This window comes from Anas acuta, chromosome Z, assembly GCF_963932015.1.
Source record: "Anas acuta chromosome Z, bAnaAcu1.1, whole genome shotgun sequence".
In the NCBI taxonomy this organism is placed as follows: Eukaryota; Metazoa; Chordata; class Aves; order Anseriformes; family Anatidae; genus Anas; species Anas acuta.
In genome coordinates this window covers 6,951,619-6,978,004 of record NC_089017.1, presented here as the reverse complement: position 1 = coordinate 6,978,004, position 26,386 = coordinate 6,951,619, and the positions used below count along the sequence as shown (strand labels likewise).

The 26,386-nt window shown below is 39.7% G+C and overlaps 1 protein-coding gene across 2 annotated transcripts in view; it reads left to right on the top strand.

The window, feature by feature from the left end:
* Positions 1–25,567, top strand: part of NPR3 (natriuretic peptide receptor 3) — a 47,327-nt gene extending 21,760 nt beyond the window's left edge. Inside the window, exons 4-8 of one of the 2 annotated variants that reach the window (XM_068667269.1) lie at positions 7,397–7,532; positions 11,349–11,443; positions 14,500–14,635; positions 15,226–15,310; positions 17,834–25,567. In XM_068667269.1, coding sequence (XP_068523370.1) covers positions 7,397–7,532; positions 11,349–11,443; positions 14,500–14,635; positions 15,226–15,310; positions 17,834–17,945 — 564 coding nt within the window. In that variant the 3' untranslated portion in view covers positions 17,946–25,567. Of the gene's footprint in view, positions 1–7,396; positions 7,533–11,348; positions 11,444–14,499; positions 14,636–15,222; positions 15,311–17,833 lie in introns of both variants that reach the window. The other variant, XM_068667268.1, reaches the window with a different exon arrangement.
* Positions 25,568–26,386: the final 819 nt, after the last annotated feature.

The following is a 26,386-nucleotide window of genomic DNA, read 5'->3' as shown; positions in this document are numbered from 1 at the left end:
ATGTCTTTGTGTCCAAATAATGCAGAAGGCACTGCCAGGAGAGGTCTCCTGACCGTGCACCTCCCCTTGCTGCCATCTTCTGGGGAGCTGCATGTGCTCCTGCAGAGCAAGGCATCACTGGTAAGCCCCATTGCAAAGGATCCCCTACAGCTGACAGCCTGCAGCATCTCCTGCTTGCTTCTCTCCTTTACATCACTGTTGCAGACAGCTGCCAGGGATGAAAATCTGTGGCACAGCAAGCCCGCCCCAGCTAGTGATCTGGGTGGGAAGGAACTGGGTCTTTGGAGAGGTTTCTTCCCCTTTCTCCAGAGGCTGAGCAAAGATGCAGTTGATGCAGGAATGAGCAGAAGCAGGGATCTCTCTGTATATCTTGTCCCACGGGTGCTTGGAGACTCTTTCATGGTGGAGGTGGGCAGCAGATGTGCCGTGACTGCTGCTGTTTCTCAGGCGTAATCACCTCCCTGTTTTTCCACCTATACACCTTCTCTCTTGACTTACACTTTGATCTCAAACTCCTGTAGTTTGGAGGGCCCATACCATGTCATGTGCAGGGCCTCGGATGGAGGCTCACGCCTCCATCACCACTGCATTCAGTATCACCATTCTGCCAATAACTACCAGCGAGGAGATAGAGAAGAGCATGCAGTCTTGTTGGAAAAAGCCTTCCTAAGGTTAAAAGGAAGAGATGTCCCTTTCAGCTGCAGTGCTAATAATTTTTCACTGCTGTATTTTTAACCTTCAATTTTTAAACAGAGCATAAGCCTCACTTCGCAGAATTCTGTAATAAAATCACATGCTCCCCTATATCACAAGCCTTGTATGGGTTTCCACATGTACACTGTCTCCCTGTGAAATATTAAATTGATGCTTCATTGATAAATGCAACAGCATTTGAATAAATCTCTCTAGAATATGCACACTGATTTATTATTACGTGATGTCTCCTTATATGGGGGAACACTCAACCCCTTTTTCTAAGAAGTGATGTGGGATTCAGCCCCAGATAACAAATGAGGCTTGGGATGGTTATTTGTCATTTGGAAAACCAAGTCCTGAACTCTGGTCTAACGTGTTCTTGAGCAGGTGCCAGCTTATGTATTTATGTATTTTCACAGAGTTGGGATCAGTGAATACATTGAGAGGCTGTCCTTGGTTACATCTGCATTGCCCAGAGTTTGGCGTGACGCCATATATTCTTTTCAGTTGTGAATTAAATATTGAGGAAATGGCCTTCTCTGGAGGAGGCATGTTAGTTCTGTTATTTTTCTCTTTCCCTTCCTGTTTCTTTGAACCACTAAGGTCCAGTTCCATTAGGGAACTGGTCTGGCTGCCCATGAGAACAGGCTGTATTTTTAGGATGCAGCTATTTAAACGTACAGCTTTAATTAACTGTTTTACAGCTTTCTCCTCCCTTCCAGTTGCTGGGCTGGTTTCACAGTGATACTGTCTCAGTGGGAACAGGTCAGGTCACGCATCTGTAGGTACCAAGACATGCTGTTTATGACAGCTGGCTGCGAGTGAATCCTGTGCCTTTGCATTTGTTTTGTACTTAGGAGTCCTTGAAATCCCAATCCAGATGCATGGGAGTAGTGGTTATCCACAGACAAGATTTAGGGACTCTTTTAGCTTCTGCTTCACAGATGCAGAAATCACATCTGCCATGCAATTATGGTATGACGGTAACATGCAGTATTGCAGTATGCTATCTTGTGGCAGGATTACTGCAAAGCTGGAACTGGGCAGAAAATTACTGGTTTCAAATGCATTTGCCATATTTGCAGGTAATGCTCAGACATAAGGATACTTTTCTGTCATCTTCAAATTCTCAGTCTACATCTCAGTTTCATCCAGAGTTTCTTGCTGGGTTTATTCAAACCAAAAATTTAACAGAAATGACTGCAACAATCGTATTTTAACTTTTTTATTCAAAAATAATAATTCTTAAAACCACATCAATTGTATCTTCCTATCACCTACTGTATGGAGATCATGAGCATCTTATTCTGGGTTTGTGCAGCTCAGAAGAAGAGTACAGCAGGAACTATACCTCAGGAACTGCTGAGGGCCCACTGGGTATCCCACAAACATAAAGGACTGCTTGTAACAGTGACAACAGCAGCAGCAATGTATGAAAGGAAGCATATGACATCAGCAAATGGTATAAAAGATAGAAGTCCTTGTTCCAAAATAATTTGAAAAGTTTGTTGCTGGATAGTGAGTCATTCAACAGAGGAAACCAAACATATGTGCCCAGAAATGGATGTAAAAATGTTGACAGCGTGACCGTTTCTTGGAAAAGCTCATAAAGAAATAACAGTAATTATAATTGTCTTGTTAAAGAAGGATTAAAAAGAGAGAACTGAGAGTTAAGTTACAACTGCTTGGAAGAAGACTATTGGGACATGTGAAAACAAAATGAGATGGTAGGAGAAAATTGAAAATGTAACGTGTTGCTGTGCCACAGAAATTCATGGTCAGGTGAAGCATATGAACCAACTTGGCATGAGATTGGTTTGAAATGCATCATGGCGTGTATATACATGTATACTGGAAATATAGTTTCTTTATTTGAAATTTGTTGCCATATTTTTACTGTCATACTGTAGTTTTGTAGCTTAATACAGCATTGCTAAACCGCATGAGCACTCACTTGTAGTGTTCATAGTCCTGAGGTTAGATGAGTTTCAGGTGATTATAGCACCAGACTTCCAAACCTGATTGATTAAAGTTGCATCTCCATGGACTAACCTGAAAGAGAGTGAAATATGAGTTAATAGTTGGACTTGATGATTTTGGACGTCTTTTCCAACCTAAGTGACTATATGATTCTATATTTTATTCTATCAGTGGACTTTGTATGCATTAGCTCACTGCAGCTTTAGCACAAAGTCTTAAATCCACATCAAGTATGTAAATTGGTGAAGTTTTTGCAAAGTCTAGGTACACCTCATACAACTCCACCAGAGTCCTCACTGCTTCTTCCTGGGACTGTGGTTTGACAACTTGAAAGACCCTGTGGGTGTACTGGGAAGTAGATTTAGGCACCCATTTGGGGGAACATTAGCTGTTTGCTTTTGCAGTAGAGAGAGAGTAATGATGATCCTCCTCACCTTGCACAGAAGTGGTATGAATTGCTGTAATTGCTGTGATTCAGAGCTGGGCAGCTCCAGATGGAAGAGAATAACCTTACTTAACAGTCAGTGGGCAGGATATGGAAAATTATGGGTCCTGCATAGCTGTAGCTTGGCTGTCTTCCACGTCGGTAGTATTTTGCATTGCTGTGCATGCTGTTAACACCTTGGTATATATGAAAAGTGTGGTCACACTATAGCTGCTCAGGGAACCATAACTTTGAAGTGTGTAAAATTTATTCATTTGATTTCCATGGAGAGTTCCTTTTTTTCTGATGGAAGATGGTTAATTAGACTAGAAATGTAGCAAAATAAGAGGCAGTAATATACTTATCTCATCCAGTTATGAGGTTCTCATATTGTACCTTGAATGGGGTGGGTAAGTAATTGGGAATATATCTTGACAGGGGTTTTCCACATATTTGTACTGCAGCCTCCAAGGACACTCAGCAAACCTGGCAACCTCTTTACTGCCACTTTCATTGCTTAAGGAACCACAGTGGGGTGGCTGTGCTGTGCAAGAGAGGTCAGAGACAGCAACATGGTAACAGATCTGATGTGCAAATTATAATTGTGGCATTTGGACCTCAGCTCTAATGAGGAAAAACAGCATAAGCCAGGATGGAAAATACCACTGTAAAAAAAAAAAAAAAAAAAAAAAACTTTTATTAGAGCTCAACTAAGAGAATTGTTAGTTACCTACAAGATTAAGTGGATCTTCACTATCTTTTATAATTGGTGTAGTTTTGTCCTGAGACCAGCCTAATGTTGAACCACACATTATCAGTTACCATGGAGGCCTTCAAGCAACATCTTAAAGACATCTTCACAATTATTCTGGTCCTTATTTGGCACATTCATGGAATGTACATTACTTCTTGCCCTTTATAACCCTTTTGCTCATGGTCATATATTTCATGCAGGCAAGGAGAAGGAAGGTTGGGGTGGTGGTTTTTTGTTTGGTTGTTTTTTTTTTTTTGTTTGGTTGTTTGTTTTTTGTAAGTATTTGTTCCTGACTCTTTGTCAGGGAGTGGAGTGATAGGACAAGGAGTCATGGTTTTAAACTAAAAATAGAGTAGATTTGGATTAGAAACAAGGAAGAAATTCTTCACTTAGGAGGGTGGTGAGGCCCTGGCACAGGCTGCCCAGAGAAGCTGTGGATACCCCATCCCTGGCAGTGCTCAATGCTAGGTTGGATGGGGCTTTGGGCAACCTGGTCTGGTGGGAGGTGTCCCTGCCCATGGCAAGGGGCTAGAACTGGGCGATCTTTGAGGTCCCTTTCAACCCAAAGCACTCTATGATTCTGTTACTGTTCAATATTCTATAAACTAAATAAATACAGGCCAAAAAGTGTAAAATTCATATTGAGGAAAATTCAGTGTCAATCTATTTCATCATTTCTAGTAGCCAAGATTTAGACTAAATGCAGAATAGAAGCTATGTTAATAAATAAATAAGTAAAGAGAGAGAGAAAGAAAAATAAAGAAAAGCCTTCTTACTAACACAAGGTCAGAAATATTCCGTTCTTGTCCAAAAAGGACAATCCTGGGACTACACAGCACTTGGGACACTTATAGTAAGTCAGAAGTGGTATCAGATGACAACCTGGCAAAGACTTTGCGCTCTTTATTCAGAGTATCTGTTGTAGGCAATCTTAGTCAAAGACAATAAGGCTACAAAATGAACCTACAAAATGAGCACAAAGAAACAGCAAGCCTTTAAAAAGTATCTGGAGCTGTTATTTAGCTTTGTAAGAGTCCTCACATCTCAAATGTATCCCTTCTAGGTTAGAGCTCATTCTCTTTGTAGAACCATGAGAACTTCTAAATGATCACACAAGATGATGAGCAACAAAACTTGATTACCTTCATGGCATTCTGCATCTCCTTTCAAGAACTTGTGCTTGAAAATGTTACTGGAATAATGTGAAAAGTAGCCAGTGTATAACGTGAAGCTTGGCTGGGGAGTGCTTTCCAGCTCTAATTAGTAACTTGCATTCTTTTAGGGAAATAAATGGCATAGATTACCAGCTTCACATTCCTTGACAACGTAAGATAAAATGATGGGGTTTTGTGGAGGAGGAACTGAGAGGTGGCACAATCATCTAGTGATGATTTTCAAACATGATTTTTCCTCTGTAATGGCAGGGCTTGTAGCCAAGAGGCAAGGTAGGTGGCTGCAGTGATAACCTCCCAGACTGCCAAATGAGTTTTACCAGGGCTCATCTGGCAAGCCCATGGCCTCTCCAAGAGGCTTTGTCTCCAGGCCAGTTGCACGGGTAAATTTCAGATCGAGCAAGTTCGCTGACAAAATGGATTTGAAGGTTTCTCTGTTATACTGAGAGGTCTTTGCCATGGACGAAGGAAGTGACAAATAGCTTTCCTTGCAACTGATGCCAGCCACAGTCTGTAAATCAGCCAGCAGGGAGATAAAGCAACTAAAGAGACTCATTTCTCTCCGAAGAGAATGAGTGTCACATCAAGAAAGGACATGTTTAATCATGCACAGGCTACTTGGACTTTAAGGCTGCCACATAAAGCAGTTGTTGAGCTTTGTGGTTTTGGTTTTTTAATCCTGAAGAATTAAACCCCTCACTGGCAATGCCTGTCCTTGTGTGCACTTTGTCCATCAGCTCCTGATATTCCACCAAAAGCCAGACTTATACCTTTTCTTTCGTCCTTTCTCTTTAGGTCAAAATAACTGCAGCTGCCTTTTGGTCCTTGGCTGTCAGGCTGAACTGAGCTGCTCTGTGCCTTCTGTTGTTTTTTTCCCCTGTACTTGTGGTGCATTTTCTTAGTGAAACATAGTTTGGACTTATCTAAAAGTCCAATTTTAAATGTCAGAGAAATGTAAACTTTTGTATTATCAGTAAATAATTCTGAAATTCTCCTTACTGTTGGCAACTGGTTTAAGAGTGAAGGAATGTCTTGCATGTAATTACATTACCAGGAGTTGGTTAGTTCAGCTCAGCCAATCAGCTATGTAATACTTTTTTATCTGTGGAGTGGCTATTTACTTAACTGTCTACGTGTTTTTATCTTTCAACTTTTTTTTTTTTTAATGTCCAACTAAAACTGTGAGAGTTTGAGCAGCACTTTATTTACCAACAATTTTAATTCTTTAGGAACACTGTCATGGAGAAGCTAAATAATGTTACTGTCCAGCAGGATATTTACCAAAATGCATTGTTCAATGGAAATGGCAATAAGAGACACCATAATGTCGTGTAATCTGTGTTTATGCCTTTGCTAGTTTTAGTAAATCAGGAGCTTTTCCATTGTAGTGAAGCTGTGAGTGAGTGGGAACATAATTCTTCTAGCTGAAAAGGTAATTCATTCATGCATTGACTGAGATGTGAGTTGCTTCTTACAGAACAAGCATACCTGTGTTGCTCAAGCCATGTGTGTCTGCTAATAACAATTCATCATAATTCTTCATAACCAAAGCACACCAGGCTCCTGTGTAAAACCTGAAATATTCCTGTAGCAGTCTGCTATTAACAGTTGTTACTCACAGTGATGCAGACCAAAAGCTGCATGTTGCTTCTGTTGACTTGTGGTAGATAGAGCTGGTTTGCAGCACTGTCACTTTATATTAGGGTTAGAAAGCAACATTTCATTCAGTTCATGTCGCTTACCGAAAAAAAACACAAAGGATAGGAAACTTCTGCTGGCAGTTCCAGAACACATTACTGTAGAGGGTAAGCAGTTTCCTGCTTTGCTCATTTGCTAGCAGAGAGATGCTCAGCTGAACAGGGGCCAGAAATGGAAGCAGTAATCATTAAACAAGCAAATCCAGTAGTTGTGCTATCCAAAACAATCATGGCAGATCATGCTTCCCAGTCCTGCGAGGTGCTAAGACCTCTGCGCAGAGGGAGGGGGACATTCTCGGGGTTGTGGGATGAGGATGCTCAGCACCTTACAGAACCTCATATGGTCAACTGCAGAATTTATGCAGCTGGCCATGGAACCTGGGATCAGTACATTTCTCCCCTATCTGCAGAACTGTTCAGACACAACACTTAAGTGTGATTTGAATGTTCAGAATAGCATATAGTGGTTAGCTGTTCTCAAAAATACGTCAAAAGCTACCATTGTTCCCCGTGCTTTTTCTTCGAGAGACATTCCTATACCTGCAGCTGACATCATAATTCTCAAAACTGCTAGTTTTACTCAATCTGGAGATTCCCTCCAGTTAATTCAGTTGGGAAAATGTTTTTTTCATGTGTCAGTTACCATTGCTTTTTTTCTTCTTTTATTTTTTAGGTGAACATGTTTGTGGAAGGATTCCATGATGCTATTCTTCTTTATGCTCTAGCTTTACAGGAAGTCTTGAAGTTTGGTTTCAGTAAGAAAGATGGGGAAAAAATCGTCCAGCAAACACGCAACAGAACATATGAAGGTAATAGTTCATGTAGAATTCCAGCTTTCAGAGACAAGAAAAAAATTCAGGTCTTTGTTGTGCGCAGAATAAGGACCAGTGCCTATTCCACTCTCATTTAAGAGGAAAATATCCATATGAAACTATAAATATCTTTAGGACTGGCTCACATACTTTGCCAGCCTTTTTCTGCATCAACCCTTGAAGTCTTACTCAGTTTAAAAAAACTAACAATTTAATGACCCTCATTGATGTTGTAAAGGGATACAAATAATTTTCTCAGGCTCCTTCTTTCTTTTTGAAAAAAACAATACAGCTGCTCACTTTACCCACGTGTACCTACTAGCTCTGAGATTGCCTCATTTTTTCCATTTGACTCTCTTTTTTTCCCCTCCACCAAAGCCTGGGAATGGATCAAAGCAAGGTGGTGCCAGGGTGCTGGGATTTATTTTTGTTGTTTCGTTTTCTTTCTTGACAGGGCTCTTTTGGGCATTGGAAGGATTTTCCCTCAGCCTCCTTTAAGGAGCTGTGCATATTATCTCTGAGGCTGCAATAGGGTGCCTTCCTATGCCTAACCCTGTCAGTTGTGATTCCATGGCACAGGTGGCAAGTGAATGTCACCCCATTGAAGCAAAGTGATGCAAGGGCTTTTGCCAGGAAGGGGTTACAATAAAGAAACTGAGTGTTGAGTGTGACATCATTGAATTATCTGTCATTTCATACTGTATTCCCATCCACCTCTTACAATATTCCAGTCTTTTGGTGCATGATTGGCAAGATTTCCTATGGAAATGTCTAAGAGAAGAAAACATTCCCCACTGGATAGAGTGGAGGAAGGCAAGAAGGACATCAGCTCCAAAATTCTTTTCTGTTCTCAAACTGTGGCCTGAACAGAAGGGAGAATAGCCTCCAGTGGTTTAAGGCAACACAGGAACTGCTTTAAATTATGCTGGTTGCAGTCATCCCATAAGGAGTCCTGCATCAGTTGGAAATAGTGCTGAATGTGTCACTACCTCCCTTCACACCCACAGTTTCTCTAAACACACTATTTTAATAGGGGGAATCTGGCATCTAAGGATTTGGCTCACAGTTTGGCTATCTGGTGTAGGAACAGATGCTCAAGCGCAGCCTGTCAGTGTTTTCTTGCCTAATTCTCTGCTGCAGGAAGCCACCAGCTGATGCGCTCATGCAGTTCTTTTATAGTACCATGTGCTTCATGCAGGTTCTGTGGTCGATTCTCACACCTGCCTTTTAAAACAAGACAGGAAGGAAAAATGTTCTCTTTCCCCACTTGTGAAAACCAGTTTGTTGTTGCTGAACCTGTCACAGCTGTTCTGAAAATACTCTTTCTAGCTGAGCTGTGAGGGTGCAGTTGAAAAGGTCAAAATGCCATGTAGGTTATACACCATCTCCTACCTGCAGCAGTACGTTGCTGGACATAATTTACAAGGATAAACCTGATTTTAAAAGAGATCTTCAACCTGATGGCTTATAAGCCAGTTTTTCAGGGAAATTACATCCCTTTATTCTGCCAGCAGGCTGCTCTCTGAAGTGAATGCAGCATCTGCATCATATTGTCTGTATGTAAGTATCTGACAGCAACAGAGCCCAAATAAAATCTTTCCGCATTCATCCAAACACAGTTCTTTACTAAGGTTGTTTCAGAATTTCCTAAAAACATCTATTGAGGAAAACCATTGCAGGAAATATCAAAAATTCAAACTCTGAAGCAGATGGAAAAGTAAAATATAAGTGTTTCCCATTAAAAATCCCATAGGAATTCTGAGTTTCAGCAAGTTCTAGAACCTACTTTTACTAATCCAATTTTGGCTTCTTTGTCCAGGAAGGTGTCTGTTCCAATTAACATCTCCTGTCAGATCCAGAAGCCAAGTTGAGTAAAAAAGGATGTTGCAGCTCTCTATAGTGGCCTCTTTTGGTGATACAGTAGCCAAGTTACACCCATTCTGTTATCTTGCAGTAATCACATTTGCGATTGTTTGGTTACTGTATTGTTTGTTATACTGAAGAAATAGACACTTGACAGTAAATCTTTCATTGAACAGTGCATGTTTAGAAAAGCACAACAGGTTGAAACATTCCCTGCATCCCTAAATGGGAACTGAGAAAAGATAAATAGAGGTGTGTTAATCTGTTTTGTTTTTATTATTGTTAGGGTATTCAGGGGAATTTATACTCTGGCTGAATACCTGACCTCTCTCTTTTGATTAACAGTCACTGAGAACCTGATTCTCTACTGCTCTGTGCCTGGTTTAGTAATGTAGTTGGTGTAGCATGGATGTAAAATGATGCCTGTTTGATTTGCTCTGGTGTAAATGGCTGTATTTGGTGTCAAGCAGGGATCACAGGATCACATTTTAGAATATCTTAGGCGATAAAACATATCCACAATGTCTTGTGGTGTTTTCATTATAGTTAGGTTAGAGCTTCATCAGAGTAAGTTGGTATTTTTCGATAGTTTTCAAGTGCCTGTTTAATTTTCATAGAACCACAGAACAGCTAAGGCTGGAAGGGTCATCTAGTCCAACCCCCTGCTCAAGCAGGGCCACCTAGAGCAGGTTATTTAGGACCATGTCCAGGTGGCTTTTGAAGATCTCCAAGGAAGGAGACTGCACAACCTCTCTGTGCAACCTGTGCCAGTGCTCCGTCACCCAACAGCTTCATCACCCTACACAGCAAGAAGCTGGACCTGTGCTCTTCATAGGAAAGGGCATACACTGAAACAGAGGGTTAGACTGAATATAAGGAACTTTTTTTCTTCCATGAAAGGAATCTCACATTAAATGTACTTGTGTACAGCCTGTTCTGACCTCCTAGCTGACCATGCTCTGAGCAGGAGGCTGGACTAGAGACCTCCTGAAGTCCATTCAGACCAGAGTTATCCTATCAGTCTGTGATTCCAAGTTTCCCTAAAGTTTCGTAGAATATGAATAGTTGAAGTCAGAGATGCTGTTTTAAGACATGCAAAATACGTAACAGATGTTTAATTTGTTCCTCATTATCAAAAACGAATACTGAAATCACCAGGAATCAGACATGATTTCGTGTATAGAATTTTGAATGTGATTTCATCCTTTAAAGGGCTGCTTGGGATGATGCCATGATCTGTCAGTTAGGGTGACAGTTTGGGTTAGTTTGGGGAGTCCAAATGTTGTCAAAGTCTGTGCAGTAAGATTGGCAGCTGGCCTAAGGGAATATCAAATCTTCCCCTCAAGCTTGTAAAGGAAGGAAGCGAGCTGGGGATCTAGAACTATAAAACACAAACATACTGGGCTGTTAATCCTACATAAATGAATGCAGGATTTAATGCAGATGTAATGCACGTGGTGTCTCCTGTCTTCACCCCCCTCCAGCATCCCATCAGATGGAAACAACTCTGGACTGGCTCTATGGATGCACCGACCCTGTCAGTCTGTGGAGCACAGGGCTATGCCCCTGCATTCCTTGCAGCACACGAGCTGGGTTGTCCTTATCAGGGCATCGTCAGATAGTTCAGGGCTAGTCTCTCTGTAAATAGCCCACATTAAATGTATTTGTGTTTTGGCATGGTGGTTTTCTGGATTAGGTTTTTCTCACATGCTCCCCAAACAGTCTCACACATTTGATATTTAAAAAAGGAGAAATGTTAAGAATTCAGGAATGCAGACACCGAGATGAAATTACAATTTCTTTTGGAATGCCAACAAAAATGCTGGGAGACTGATGAGATTTCCTGTCATATCAGTCTGTAAAAACCTGTCCACTGTTTTCTTGTTTTCCTTGGAAAGGCTCAGTATTTTAACTAATTAATTTTCTAATTCCTCACATGCCATTCTTTAGGCATTGCAGGGCAGGTGTCCATTGATGCCAATGGAGACAGATACGGGGATTTCTCTGTGATTGCAATGACGGACCCTGAGGCAGGCACGCAGGAGGTAAGAAAACAAACACCATTGCACTTGGCCACTGATGAGTTAGCCAGTGCAGTGTAACAACATCCTATCATCTGTTTACTCAGTAGGCATCTGTTTATTAAATATACACATGAGAAAGATATTGCTTAACTGTGTCAACCTGCAGCCCAAATCCTTTCTATTAAAAAAAAATCTAGAAGTGTTCCTAGAAAAATGTTTAAACTTTAATGTCTCGTCTTCAACAATTCTTCATGTCTGTCTTCTTGTTATGCTACTCTTTAAAATTTAAAGGATAAAATATCATATGGTATCTAAACCCTGGTAAACTGTGAATATGATAAATTATTGTTTGAAATAAGTCCTTTTATACATTGGTAAGAAGGACAATTAGGCATCATGTACACCAGTTGAGTTATTCCAGTGGATGTGGCAGGAGTAGAAGCAGATGGACTGTGAAGACAGGCTTTGCAAAATAGCAGCACCTGCACACAGGTAACAGCATGGTTGGATTGAGTTTATTAATGCACAGATTGCTGTAACTCCAGCTGAGGCATACAGCTTCTACTAGTTGTGCTGTTAATTGTAAATTAAGGATCAGCATAAACTTTGTTGGCCTCCCCATCTTCGTCAAGAGCCCAGCAAGCTCAGAAGTAAAGCGAAGCAGCAGTAAACCTGTGCTGGACATTTCTCTGTGAAGTCTGGTCAAGTTATTTTTCTTGTCAGTGCTGCAGCAACGACAAATTGAAGCCTTTTTAAATGAAAGAGGGTGGCTAGTGTGTTTTGGTGTGTAAAAATGACTGAAAAAATCCAGCAGTAAACTGCAGACACTCCCAGGGGTAGGAGTAATCATGATTAATTGAAGTTAGGAGGACAAATTAGTTGGGATAAGCTTGGTATGAACAACTTGTATATTTTCTGTTTGTTCAGCCCATTAGCTCTTTATCCTGTTTATCAGTTTAATATCCCTCACTTAGCTTTCCTTCCGTTGTTCTTTCACTTGCAATTTTTTTTTTTTTTATTTCCTTCATGTTACCTTTAACTTTTTAACATATTGTTCATTTTAGTTTTTCTCTGCTTTTTGATCCATGTATACAGATAATTAATATCCTTTACATATTTACTTATTACTTATTGTAGCATCTGCTATATTCATTTCTATCCTCATGCCTCACTCTAAAAACAGTGTATCTTTGATGCCTTTTTTATTCCTTTTGCCTATTTCTTCTGTGTCAGTACAAGAGTATTTGTTTCACAGTTAAGCTGAATTAAATGAATCAATGTTTGGGCAGAGCTGTTTTCAAAGGACCATGTGCAGAGTTTAAAGCTAGATGAAAACATCAGTCCACCTAGTTCAGCTTCCGCTTCATGACAGGCAGGTGGGTTTCCTACCCTTGTATGGACCCCTGTAGTTCACATGGGAGTAAAGCTTGCACCATAACGTTCATTTTACAGGCAGGCATACATTTTGCGTTTGGAGGCACTGAAGAACGGTGACTGTCTCACTGGCTCCCTTGATGTGTGTTTTAGTGTTTAAACACTCTTGCTTTTTAGAAATCTATATCCTATTTCTGATCTGAATCTGTTTGGTTGCTGCTTGTAGCTACTTGTTGTTCTTAAGCCTTTCTGCATGCTTTCATATTTAGTAAATCCTGATGGTAGAGGAGGCTTACGCTGTAATAAAGATGCCTCTCCCACTCCAGTCTGATAAATTAAACAATCCCTCAATTAAGTCTGCTGCCTGCAAATGCTCTCTGAGGTTTTATTTTCCTCTCCTTTTTCCATTTTACTGAATTAGCATTTATTTTTGAACAAATATTATAAAAAGTCTTTCTTCTAAGGTTTTAACTCCTTGTTGAAATGCTGGGAGAGAAATTAGCTCATTTATTTAGTGTGAAATCTACCTCTGCGTACCAAGCCAGGTTAAATGTTATCTGTTTTTTAACTATTTCTCTTCAAAATAGAGTTTAGGTAAAATATTTGAACAGGCAATCAGTCTTGAATTTTGAACCCAGTGTGCTTATAGATGTTTCTTATCCACAAGTTAGACAAATACATTTTTGATGTGTTCCTGTCACTGCTGCTGACTACTTCATTGTTATCATATTTGGACTTTTACCTTTACTAGTGTGCATAGATTTTTTCAAACTATTTTCAGATGACTTACAAACTGCTGATAGCACAATTTAATCCTGGAACTTTGCAGTAGATGCAGTACATGATACCTTGAATAAAGCCTGAGTTTATGCTTGAGGATGGGACTGAAATTCTAAAGTATCTTGTTGAATTGGTCTGAATTAATAGCCCATGATACCAGAATGGTAAGCACAAAATTGCCTTTCCTGTGCAAATATAAAAAAAAAGCAGAAGAGAAGGTGGAGAATGACTGGCTCTGTAATAGCTCTGCAGAAGAGCTGAAGATTTAACTAAATGTGATCAAGTATCTCCAGGTTCTTGCAAAACAGACAAAAAAAAAATCCAAAATACTAAGTACTTTAAATGATTCTTTCACTTGGCTGAGTGACAGTCCTGGGCATTCAACCCACTGTGGAGGAACTGAAGAGAAAAAAGGCAGAGCAGGAAGAATATTCAAGAGGGTTAAAAAAAATAATAATTGTGAACTGGGTTTATACAGAAGAAAAGCCTGAGGGTAGACCAGATAAGAATCTGTGAATATGTAAAAGGATGTTTCAGAAAGGAAGAGTCTCTATGTCCACTGGCAATTGGATAAGTAGTGATGGATAATTGCAACAAGGGAGATTTGAGTTACATGCTGGGGAAAATCACTGATAGTAAAGATAGCTAAGTTCCAGAATAACTGTCTACAGGAATTGTCAAGTCTCCCTCTGGAGGCTTTCAAGAATAGGATAGATAAATATCTGTCAAGAATGCTCTTGTTCAGCTGATCTTGCCTTGGGGCAGGACATGTACTACATAACCTCCCAAAGACCCCTTCAGCCTTGTTTTGTGTGATTCAGCATCCAGCCACAGGAGTCCAAGCGAATACTGCAGCTCTCTTGTTTGTTTTAATTCTCTAACTTGATAGGAAAATAATTTTCTTTCTTTCTTTTTTTGTGTAGGTGATTGGGGACTACTATGGAAAGCAGGGACGTTTTGAAATTCGATCAAATGTGAAATATCCTTGGAATCACGGCAGACTGAGAGTAGATGAAAGCCGAGTTTCGGAGCACACAAACAATACACCGTGTAAATCATGTAAGTTTTAGTGACTTAATGGTACCTAGTGATGAGAGAGAGGAACCCACGTGGCAAAGCAGCGTAACGGGCCGTATTAAATTGCTCAGCACAGTTGTCCAACTAGGACCTGACTACCTCTCCCTCCTGACTCTCTGTGAAGCTAGGGTCTGACGTCCCTGGATGGTACGTGGTCTGAATCACTTTCCTCTCCTTAAATGTGATAATAATTATGATGCCTATGTGAGGCACAGCCCAGGGCCCTGGAGGCTTTAGAGCCTTCCAGGGGCTAAAAGGTAAGATCTGTTTTAGCCAGAAAGAAGGATATAACCAAAAGCCTAAGCAGAGAATAATCATACTGATAATTAGCAGCTGGGGGACTCAGTGCTGAAGGGAGTACTTTTTGCCCTTCAAGTTCAGAGTGATTTTCAATGCTATCAGAACATGCAGGAACTGGGGTAGAGGTTCCCATAGAGTCCTGAACTCTGAATGTCTTTATCTGGTGTTGGTCATTCATTTTCTAGCCATGTGTATTTTCTATTTTCCAGTATATGAATGCAAATAGTTCTCATTGTGAACATTGATTGTTTATTTTCCCCTTTTTCAAGCAGGTGGTCTAGGAGAATCAGCAGTTACAGGAATAGTTGTGGGCGCCTTGCTGGGAGCAGGCCTGCTAATGGCTTTTTACTTCTTCAGGTTAGTCCAATTCATTGAAAGTTTTGTTAAACTCTACTCACCATCCAAACCTCTCAGCTGCTTGCATCACATCCCTGATCGTAGACAAAGAGGCATAATAATCATCTGAGGAAATATTTCTACTATAGATAGTGAATACACTTTGTCCTTTTGTGTAAATTGGAATCATTTTATCAACTCAGGGCCTCATTGTGTAACTGTTTACATCTCTGAGTAATTTTACTCATGGAAGTAATTCCACTGAGTTCTATTCATTCACAAGCTACCTTAATAAAGTGGCCTGGCCTTGAAAGTTTTCTTTGTTTGGTATTCTTTGCCAGAACAATTGTGCAGTCTGTGATCGTGTAAGAGATTTATACCACTTGCCTGATACTTAGTTTTTGAGCATTGGATGGAAATGTATGGGAAGCTAAAAAGGGATTTCTGTTTTGGTTTAAGAAAGCATTTGGATCTCAAAGCTGTGCATTTGACTTAATAAGCTGAGGTTAGTGAAGGGTGATCAGCATTTTGTTCCTGTTTAGGTAAAATAATTTGTACATTGCTAGTCAGCAAATGCAAAGTCTAGAGACTTGATCCTACACTGACAGACCAAATTATTGTTATACCTGTTCAGCATCTTGCATATGGTATTATTCATCCTATTATGGTATAGAAGAGAAAAGGCAGACAGGACAATAGAATTAACCACTGCATGTAAGAATCAAGTCATTTAATTTAATCAAAACATCTGTTTTATAAAAAATATGTCAACAAAATGAAGAAGTAAAAGTTACATAAGTTTACTAGCGCATTTCCAGGGTTTCAAAAGATCTGAGAAACAGGATTTTTCATCAAATACTTAGAACTGTAATTCCTCAGGATGATTTTAGTCTTGCATGTTGTTGGTGCTTATATTATATAGGTCTGAGACAAGACAATTTATCTGGGACTAATTATAGACTATGTTTAAAAGACAAAAAAAAAAAAAAACAAAAAACAACTGTTTATTTATATTGTACTTCATCAGAGGTTCTTGCATGTTTTATACATTCCCAATCTGATCTGATAATTTTTAGGTATTTTTTTTCTTTAGCATTGCTGGTATTGGGAGGAATTGGTAGGTGAAGACAAGAAATGTCCTCTAACTCCAGCAGTAGAATATACTTAGGAAACATAGCATATCAGGAAGAATGGGTCAGATTTTCAGAAAACGCAGTTCTAGGAATTGTGTGTCTGGAAGTGATTTTTACCTGAAGATTCTGTAACTTTCAGACTGTATATGCACCATCTGATTACATCTTTCTAATCATCTGGATCTCTAATCACCACAGATGGGCATGCAAATACAGCTTTGAGTGTGCATGCAAACCCCATCAAAAGGTGTGGATTGTGGTTCTGATATGTATCTTTGAAAGGATTTAAACTCAAAGAGCTGCATTTCTGAAAGAGGAATCTATCTGTGGGGATGAGCTACTACTGGGTGTGTTCTGACTTAAATATACATAAGTAAAGTAAATAAGATAGATTTTTCTAGTTATTTTGGAGCCTACAGATACAGACACAGATGCCTAGGGAATCTTTTCAGAATAATGTAGGTACCCACTTTCTATTGAGCCATATTATCCAAATTAAAACCGTGGTGTTTTGAAAATCCTGTATCCACCACCACGTATCTAGCACTGACTTATGCTACACATGCAAGTGGAACAGAGCTTTCCATGGCACGCAAGCATGCTGTTATGCATCTGCACAAGCAGTGCTGTGTGCAGATGGGGCTGGACTAACGCCGTTTTGAAAATTTGGTCCTGCAACTCAGTAGAAGCATAAATACATGAATTGTAAACATGGTAGTCTTATGATTTTGGGGCACAATTTGGGTACTAAAGTGGAAACTGAAAGGCAGTTCATAGGGTTTGTTTGACATAAAAATTAGCTTAACAGGATTCTTCAAAGGCTCTGGAGGAAGACACACAGGAAAAAACTGTGTCTAAGGCATGACCAACTGTATTTACGTCTTATCTACCATCTACATCCCTCTTCTTAATTCATCTTACTACCTCCTCTGACATTATAAACAGAATAGCTTTCTGAAAGGGAGATAGGAGGGTTAGTTAGCTAACATACAGTTTCAGTGAGAAATGCAACTGAATAAAGAGCAAGATCCGTTGTTTGAACTCTGCAGAAAGTGCCCCCCATATACAGGAAAGAAATTTGGCTTTGATCAGTATAAAGCAGTGATGTGACACAGTTCACATGACACTTCGCAAAAACTTCCTAATCACTTAGATCAGTAATTTTCAAAGAAGCAAATGTCTGTGTCTGGGTGCTTTGAGACTGCTGTGTAGAGAGTAACGAGCATTCCTGAGCCTGGGTAAAATGTTTCAAGGCAAACTTCTTTAATCTTTGACCAGGGTTTCACATTCTGTCACATTTCATTTTTCAACTGGCACCCAGCTGTCCCCTACGGGCATTCTTTATAAGGGAAGTCCTGTTATCCTATAGCTGGAGAAGGATTTCTCACTCTGTTCTTCTCCTTTCATGCAGAAAGAAATACAGAATAACTATTGAGAGAAGAACTCGACAGGAGGACTGTAACATGGGGAAACATCGGCAGTTACGCGAAGACTCCATTAGATCTCATTTTTCTGCTGCATAAAGAAGAAAAATAATCCCATTCTTCCTGGGGAAAAAAAAAAAGAAATGGGGAAATGGACACAACCAAAGACATCAGTGTAAAAAGAAGAGGCTCTTGAAGAACTCAATCTTTTAAGCAGTAATTTTGTCTTAATTTTTTTCAGAAGCTCAGGAATGATTTACTAATCACATTATGCCGCATGGCCTTTCATCTCATGAAAAAAAAAAGATGCAATTTGATGTTATAGGAAGTACTTAAGATATACTGTCTTTACATATTAAGGCATATATTAAGGGCAGCAGATGTGGGTTTAGTTGATGGGGATGCCTCATTCTGTTCCCTGTTTTTTAGCTCCTACCATCTCCTTCTTTAATTGCATCTCACTCATGGGTATCAATATGGTTTCACAGACACAGATGCTGGTTTGCTGTCAAATTTTACAAAAAGGGGGGGGTCATTTGGGTTATGAGCCTGCATCACTAAATTATTGTCACTGATTACAGGGAATAATGCAGAATTAGACATACAGAGCTTAGTCCTGGGAGGGAGCCAGCAGTTTGGGTGTAATTAACTTCACGGGATATAACAAACTCCACTCATAGGCAGGTGGAAACACACACAAATCATTCTTCCCTTGTTTGTGTAGTATCACAATCAAAAGCATTGATTCTCCCTCTTATGCACTGAGAGTTAGGAAAAACTCCAGTGAAGGATGTGGAGTGTCACCGGTGTGAAATAGTGAGAGAGAGAAGACAGACCTCCAGAGAGGGCTGGCCAATTCTTCAGTCTTGCATGTTTTATCACACTCTTCTCTCTCCACTACCATCACCTTTCAGAGAGGCAAATATCATCTGTGTGGAGCTTTCTCCTGTTCCCAGTGAAGTCAATGGCAAAATCCCATTAACTTCAGTGAGCACAGGATCGCATCCAAAATATGTAAATATGGAAGTGTGTAACTGAGGCAATTCAAAAAGTGGTCTTTTTCTGTAAAAATGACATTCCATGCTACCATTTTATTTTTAGGATATTTTTTTATCTTGTATTTTTCTATTAAAATATCTATTTTTGCTTTGTTAGGATTAAAAGTTAAGGGAGAGAATGTTTTGAAGACGTATTTTTTATGACAGGAGTAACATGCGGGGAAAGTCAACAGCTGTAAGTACATTTTAGAAGCAACATTTAGGGAAGGAGAAGTGACTTTGTAGATAGTAAACTTTCTGTCCCCCGTTCTTCTCCAGGCATGTGCAACATGCAAACATTTGTTTTAACCAATATAAATGCAGTTGTCAAGTTGTCTATACAATGATGGCTCGGATCCTGAACATAATGAACTGTTTACATATTAAATCGGTGAGACCAACTAACTATTCACGTGTGTGCAATTAAACACACAAACAGCTACCTTCAGGAATCAGGGTGGTAAAATGCTACTCTAGGGCTGACTTTAATTCTGCTGCCATCGGTATCCCTGGGAATTTTGCCACTGACTTTACCAGGAGCAAAACTGAATCTGTGATGAATTAGCTACTGGCAAGTTATTTTATATTAGACAGAGGAGAGCTCTTTCTAGTCAACAAATGAACAGCTATTATTATAGATGTGGTGAAGAAGACCTGAGAAAATACTGTCTGTGAGAAAACCCAGCTATGACTATGATCGCAATGCATGAAATCCTTTGGCTTATCCTTTTCTGATTTCATAAACAGAACTTTCTGGTCTCAGGAGTCACAGTCAGACTTTACACAATAGTTATTGTCATAACTGGCACTGAAGCCTGTGTTCTACAAAACTTTTACGCTCTGAGAAGCCAGAGTGCAAATTCGAAGAAACCATTTTGGGGTAGCTGGAAGTGAATGAAGAGCGAAAGCTGGCTCTGTCTTCTTTTTGCTGTTTTTCGTCCATGGGGAAATACTCCATGGAATAATTCCTTGGCCTGTTTTTGCTATTTCTTACATTGCACTATCTCTTAGCATATATAGTGGCTCATCACCTGCCTCTGTGCTCAATGTCCCAGGCAGCCAGAGGGCCAGGCTTCCTGACTGTCAGGGCAGCTGCAGGGTAGATGATGGCTGTGGACTGGGTAGATCCAGCATCTTTAGGACTTGCTGTAACAGGCGTTATTCACCTGCAAGATTTATATCCTCCCATTTTCCAGTCAGGGCCTGTATGACTTCTGCAAAGGTTCGTTATCCGAAGTAACACTGATCTCAAGGGACAGGTTTCTGAAGTAGCCTCCATATCTCATGGGTACCAGAGAAGGATATAGGCTAGAGCAGCATTCATACTGTCATAGAGTCGGGGAGAAAAAACATTCCTGATTATTTTTTTGATTTTTCTTTTAAGTATTTGAGTTTATCTAGTGTCTGATTAAGGGTTTTATTTGTATTTGTTTAAAAAAGATTTCAAAGAGAATTTTGATCTACATCTTGTTTTGCAAATATGCTTTTCAGTATTTTTTTATCTATTTGGCTACTTTGCCGCGGAAAAGGAGAATGAAATGTTTTAAGCATGTAGAGGAAATAGGGTATGATTTAAAGGATAGACTTTTAGAAACAATGTTTGCTATGAGTTGCCTTCTGCCTGAACAAGTACCCAACAAGTTAGGGTGTGAAGCAGTAGCATAGATCTGCCTTTATGCTGTGCCACGTACAGTCATGTCAGTCCAGAAGATCAGAGCAATAATACCTGACTGGGACAACAAATTGTTAGGACTTCTTTATTATGTCATCTTACTATAACTAAACATAAAAAAAAAAAAAAAATAAAAATAAAAATAAATAGCATGAAAGGTCACTCTTCAAGTAAAAATAATTCCGATCCTCAATTTTATGTGGGGTTTTTAATCATGACTTCCAAAAGTGTTGTCATGAGATATCTGTTGGTGGAATATTGATGGAGGCCTGGCCACAACTTTACAACCCAGCACTTTCCACCTTCTTTTGAAGGCGAACCTTTCTTGCATGTTAGAACATTTCAAATCAATGGGCTTTAATCTTTCTAAATTGGTGTACACCAGTGCACTTTTCCATTGGAGGTGTGGAGATCATTTAAGATGTTTCACATAAGTAATTCTTCTTAGCTGCCTCTCACACGCTGTGTGTTAATAGTTCCCAGGTCTTCCAGGAACCATAGATCAACTGTCTTGAGTTTAGATTATTCAGCAGAGATTCTTTACCATCTAATGCACTTTTCCTTTATGGTTCATGTGCATTAGCTCAATGCCACAATGTTTAGGCTTTAAACTCAGTAAGGGAATGTCTAATCAAAATAATAATAATTGATTCTCAAAAGAGTTTTCAAAACCTACATTTTTGGCTTCAACAAATTACCCATATTACAAACATACATTGCAGAGCAGCACAAGGAAGGCCTTGACTCAGCCCAGCACTTCAGAAGACATTTAAAATATGCTTGACTTCAGCTTCTAAGTGCTTTGCTCACTTGGGACCAAAGGGTATCGTCCTGGCAATGCCTGAACCAAAGGGAGTCTTGCGGTGTGCTTGAACTGGAGTGAGGTTGGCCCCATACTCCATGTGTTTATTGCACAGTCTTACAGTTGTGCCTGCTAAATTGAAACTGACCTGGTGGCTTCATGTCTTTTGTTGAAGTGGCAAATTCTGCTAATTTAGCATTTCATTAAACTACCAAATATTGGTCAGCTTAATAGCTGGTTCACCTCAAAATCCTCTTCTTGAGGATTATATGGACAAATTACCTCACTTCCACCCTCTTACCTGCAACATGTAGACTTCCGCTGCAAGTTGGCTGTTGCAGCATACTCTCCAAAATAGAAAGATTAACAAGAAGTTCTAATAGTACCCGTGATTTAGTATGCTGGGACCCACAGCTTCAGTCAGATGCCTAGATACTTCGGTGTGGGCCAGAGGTAGTTCTGGAAGTTTTGCTAATGGAGAGTCTGTGTGTCCAGAACTGTCTATGACTGCCGTCGTACCCATTAATTACCAGTTTCTTTTGTGATGTGCCTCAGTGACGACCAAATCTGGCTCAGTTCTGAGAACATGCAGCAACTGCTAAAAATTGGAATCGAAAGTGTTGTGCACTTTGCCGGACTGTGGCCAGAATTCAGTTTATTAAAGAGTTACATTCGTTCACTTCTCAAAATATATTTTGTTGATCTGCTTTCAGCATGTCCTTAAGAAATGCTTTATTGCATTATTGAAAGTATTTTACAGTTTTTTAATGGGTAATTATTAAGACTTAGCTAATGCTTTGAAAACACTGGGGAGGATGGGAGTTGAGCTGGGCAAAGTAAGTCTGCACCCAGACAGCTTGTTTTATCAGGAGGTTGATCTGATTCGTTTTCGGGGCTTGGAGATCTAATTACACTCTCATTAAGCAAATGAAAAAAAAACCTCTCCTTGATTCAGTGGAAGCAAACTGAGACCCTCAGTGAAGTGTCTTCAGGCTTTACACTCAGCATCTTGAAGCAGTTCAGAGTGAATTTCTCAGCTTTGCAGTAGAACAGGCTGCATCAGCCTTAGCTGACCTTGGCTCCAGAGCAATTTTCACCTCATGAATGCCATAATGCTCCTGGAAAGCCAAGAATAGACATCAAAGACAGGAAGCTAATAGTCCTGGTCATAAATTTCTTTGGCAATTCAGTCCACCTTTTCCGGAGCTCAAGACAGTTCCACATCCTTCACTACCCTCCTCTGTGCTTCAGTGTAGCCATGTAGCTGTTCTGTTTCTTTAAAGCAGTTGAGTTTTTTTTGCTCATTTTCTCCTGGAGTAGAATGAACACTGTTGAATTCCCTATTTTTAATGCTCTTTTCTCCAGCTTTAGAAGTGCTCTAAAAGGAGATGACCATTTTGCATCATGTTGCCAGATGTGCTCCCTCCTCACTGGGAGGTGGCTCTTTTTTTGTAATTTCAGCCTTTGCTCCTTGTTGACATGCTGTTCAGCCACAGGCACACCTCACATTGGGCCACTGCCACACCAGCCTCTCTCTGAGATTTACACCCAGAATTGTCTGGTGTTGCCTGACTCCTGAACTATGCAAAGTTGAAAAATGGGGTTGACCAAAAAGCCTCTGAAGTTTAATTGGAATTTTGCAGCTGGCATCCGTTCCTTGTAAGAACATCCAAGGCTGGCACCACAAATTGTAATTACAGGAGCAGTCCCATTGAAGTTAATGATTACTGGGCATCACTGGGCTCACAGGACATGCAGTAGTCCAAGCATGGTCAGGTGATGTCAGCCACTGTCTTTTGTTTTTACCCTAATTGTTGCTATAAAATGACATCAAATGTAGTGACCCCACCCAAAGCAGGGCAGATGGACGTGGATGAGTTTCTGATGGTACCTTACTTCTTCTGGAGATCAGGAACATGCTCTAGTAACTTGTCTCACAGCAGTGAATGATGAAGGAACACGTTCCATGGAGGCAATTTTAGCCCTTTTTAGAAACAAAGAAAATCAAAAGTTACTTTCTGGAATATATTTTTGAAGACATACTGGAAAAAGTTTTGCCTTCAGATGTCATGTGTGTGTCTCCTTTCCTCCCCCCATGTCCCTGCCCCCCCTTTCTTTCTTGCTGTTGAAAGCACAAAAAGATTTGTGTGTGTGTGAAACCTTTCAAGTGGAAGAACGGAAGTGTTTGCACTGTGCCCATCCCTGCTTAAAGGCAGAAATGAATTCAGATGGCTTCAGGCCTGTATTTTTTCCATTCTCAGATACCTTTTAACATTCTGAGACTGATGAAAAATGATTGATGAAATTAAAACAACTAGCTATTTGTGAGAGACCTCAGACCTGGCTGTCTACAGGGGTCAGCAAGCTGTGCAGCAGACTTTGATAGTGTTGTTTCTCTTCCAGAGAATGACAGGAAGCCTAAGCACTTTGGCTTGCCCCAGTGAAGCCTTAAGTCTGGCATAAATGCAACTCTCCCTTTATCTCACCAATAGAAGATGAAAGGATAAAGGTTAATGTTGGTGTTTTTAAGAGGTTACGGCTGGTTTTGATCAAGAAGATAACGCTGCCATGGCTTTGAGGCTTTCTTGGGGTAGTGTTTAGTTATGTCCAGTGTATCATTACATAGACTGTTTTATTATGCTATTACTTCTTCCAGAATTTACTTTGCAGGAGGCCTCTTAACTGACATAGACTGAATTTATAGTATACAAAACTAGCTTTCAAAAGAGAGGCTTAGAGTTCATTCAAAATCTCTCACTAACCACTAACTTAATATTCTGCATCAAAGTCAAAATATTCTCAATAATATGACACTGTTAAAGTTTGTATGTTAAGCTATAGTACTTCAGAAATCTTACGTGGACTCATTAGGTGTTAAATCTCTGAAAGGTTAAAATCCACTCTGTGTGAAGTATTGCTTGGTGTTTCTGTTATGTGAATGTTTCTAGAGGACACTTGAGCAAGCAAAGAAATGTACCAAAAAGGGTATTTAAAAATAATCTTGTTTTAATGGTTTCTTTTGTAATCTCAACTGGTATGCACAAGGAACGCGCAATTCTCTCCATCCAGACTAAGATCAGAGGGTTTGCTGATGTTATACTGAAACTTCAGCAGATGTAATCAGTACAGCTGTGCTGATTCATGCTTGCTGATGGTCTGGACTTCTCTTTCTCTGTGAAGTTCAAATGCAGTGTGACAGAGGAATGAGACTACTGGAAAGCCAGTGTCACAGTTAGTAATCGGTGGCCAGTTATCCTGGTGCCATGCAAGATGGTAAAAGGTGTATGTGGCATCTCCCTGATGTAGTTTCGCAGCAGATGACATAATGAGTTCTGCAGTGTAGGATGCAAAAAAAAGAAGAGATATATTGAGAATAATAGGAAAATATCTGTGCAGTTGAGTTAGGGAGAGAGAAGAGGGAAGATGCTCAGGGATTGATTATACTCCCATGATGATGCTGTTGACTGTACAGAGGGTGGGATCAAGCTCTTCCTCCACAGTACACTGTCTTTATCCAATATCTAATTCTTAGAGACTCAGCAGAAAGCTTATTCACCTTTTAAATCCCACATAGCTCCCTTACCTAACATTTAAATGGGATTTAAGGGGTGCAGAGGAGAGGTTGTACCATGCCTGTAGGTCTGGGTATGTGCTAGTAACAAAGTCTTCTCTCCTGTGCGGGTCTAAAAGTGCTGAGAATACTTAGGTATAGTGGCAGGATGAAGGCAATGGGTAGAATTTGCTGTGTTTCTTGTGCATAAGGTGTAATTATCACAAAACTAAGAGGACTCAGGATAGACACTGTGGACGTTAACTCTGTCCCCTTTTTTTGGGTGATGCTGTTCATTATTGTAAAAATACTGGACAACAGAGAAACCTATTATCAGTCTAGTAGAAATCGAATGGAAAGCTGCACAGTATATTTTACTGATGTAAGTAGAACTATCTGCATATAATGTGATTTTATTTATTGTTGTTTTTGTGTAGAGGAGAGTGAGTATTCATGACTGTGGATATAACCTTTGTTTATTTGTGTAATGTATTTTATTTCTTTTACAACTTGGTCATTTAAAATACCTACATTCATTGGTGTCTTTTGACTTTTTATTATGTGCATTTTCTTTTACACATTTTAAAAATGCAAAAATATCACATACCTAAATTGTAACAAAATTTTTCCATTAAAGAAATAGGAATATGGTATCACCTATTTCCCTGGTGTCTTTTGTCATATGTTCACTACTCCTTTGGTCTATTTCATAGATAGGGTAATATCAGATGGTAAGGAGTTAATATCAGGAGGATTATTGAGGGCCATTTAAAACCCTGATTTTAATGATGACTATAAAACAGAAATCAGTCTAACCTGTCTTTGAAAGTATTTCCCTTAGTATATTAAGGTCTGGGATAGGTTTTAATGGGTATAAACAAGTAGTGAATATTTTTCTACTTATTCTCAATTCTCCAGGAATGTAACTAAATAGGAATCAAATATTATTTAAATATGCTGGAACCTTATCTAGCAAGCACTGATTTTTACAGCCTGTAGAGAAACAGAACTCACAAGTTTTACCAAGCTCATTTCTTTGCAGCAATCTTATCAAACTGTGGGCATTTCATACGGTTTCTTTCCCGTGCTTTTAGATACAGTCTTCAAATTACCCTGTTTTGTCTAGCCGCCTGCTTTCTGTAAGCATGTGTCTGTTGTAGCAATGTTGCCAAATTTAAGATTCATGCTTGAGAGTATGCCAAACCTTTATAATCTAAAATAACTGGGAAATGAGTACAAGGAAGAAATATCTGATCACACTTGTATCACAACTACAAGTACCAAGAATTCTCTGGGGAGCTGATACAGAGATGGAAACATCCTCTGAGTTAACTATAGACCTAAAATCTTTTTGCAGCCCAGGAAAGGATAAAGGGTGAAAATACACGCTCAGAGAGGCCCATTCAATTGGGAGAGGGTTGAACTACTTTCTTAGCTGCAATGCCTTCCACTGGTAACTGTCCCAGCATGTCACTAAAT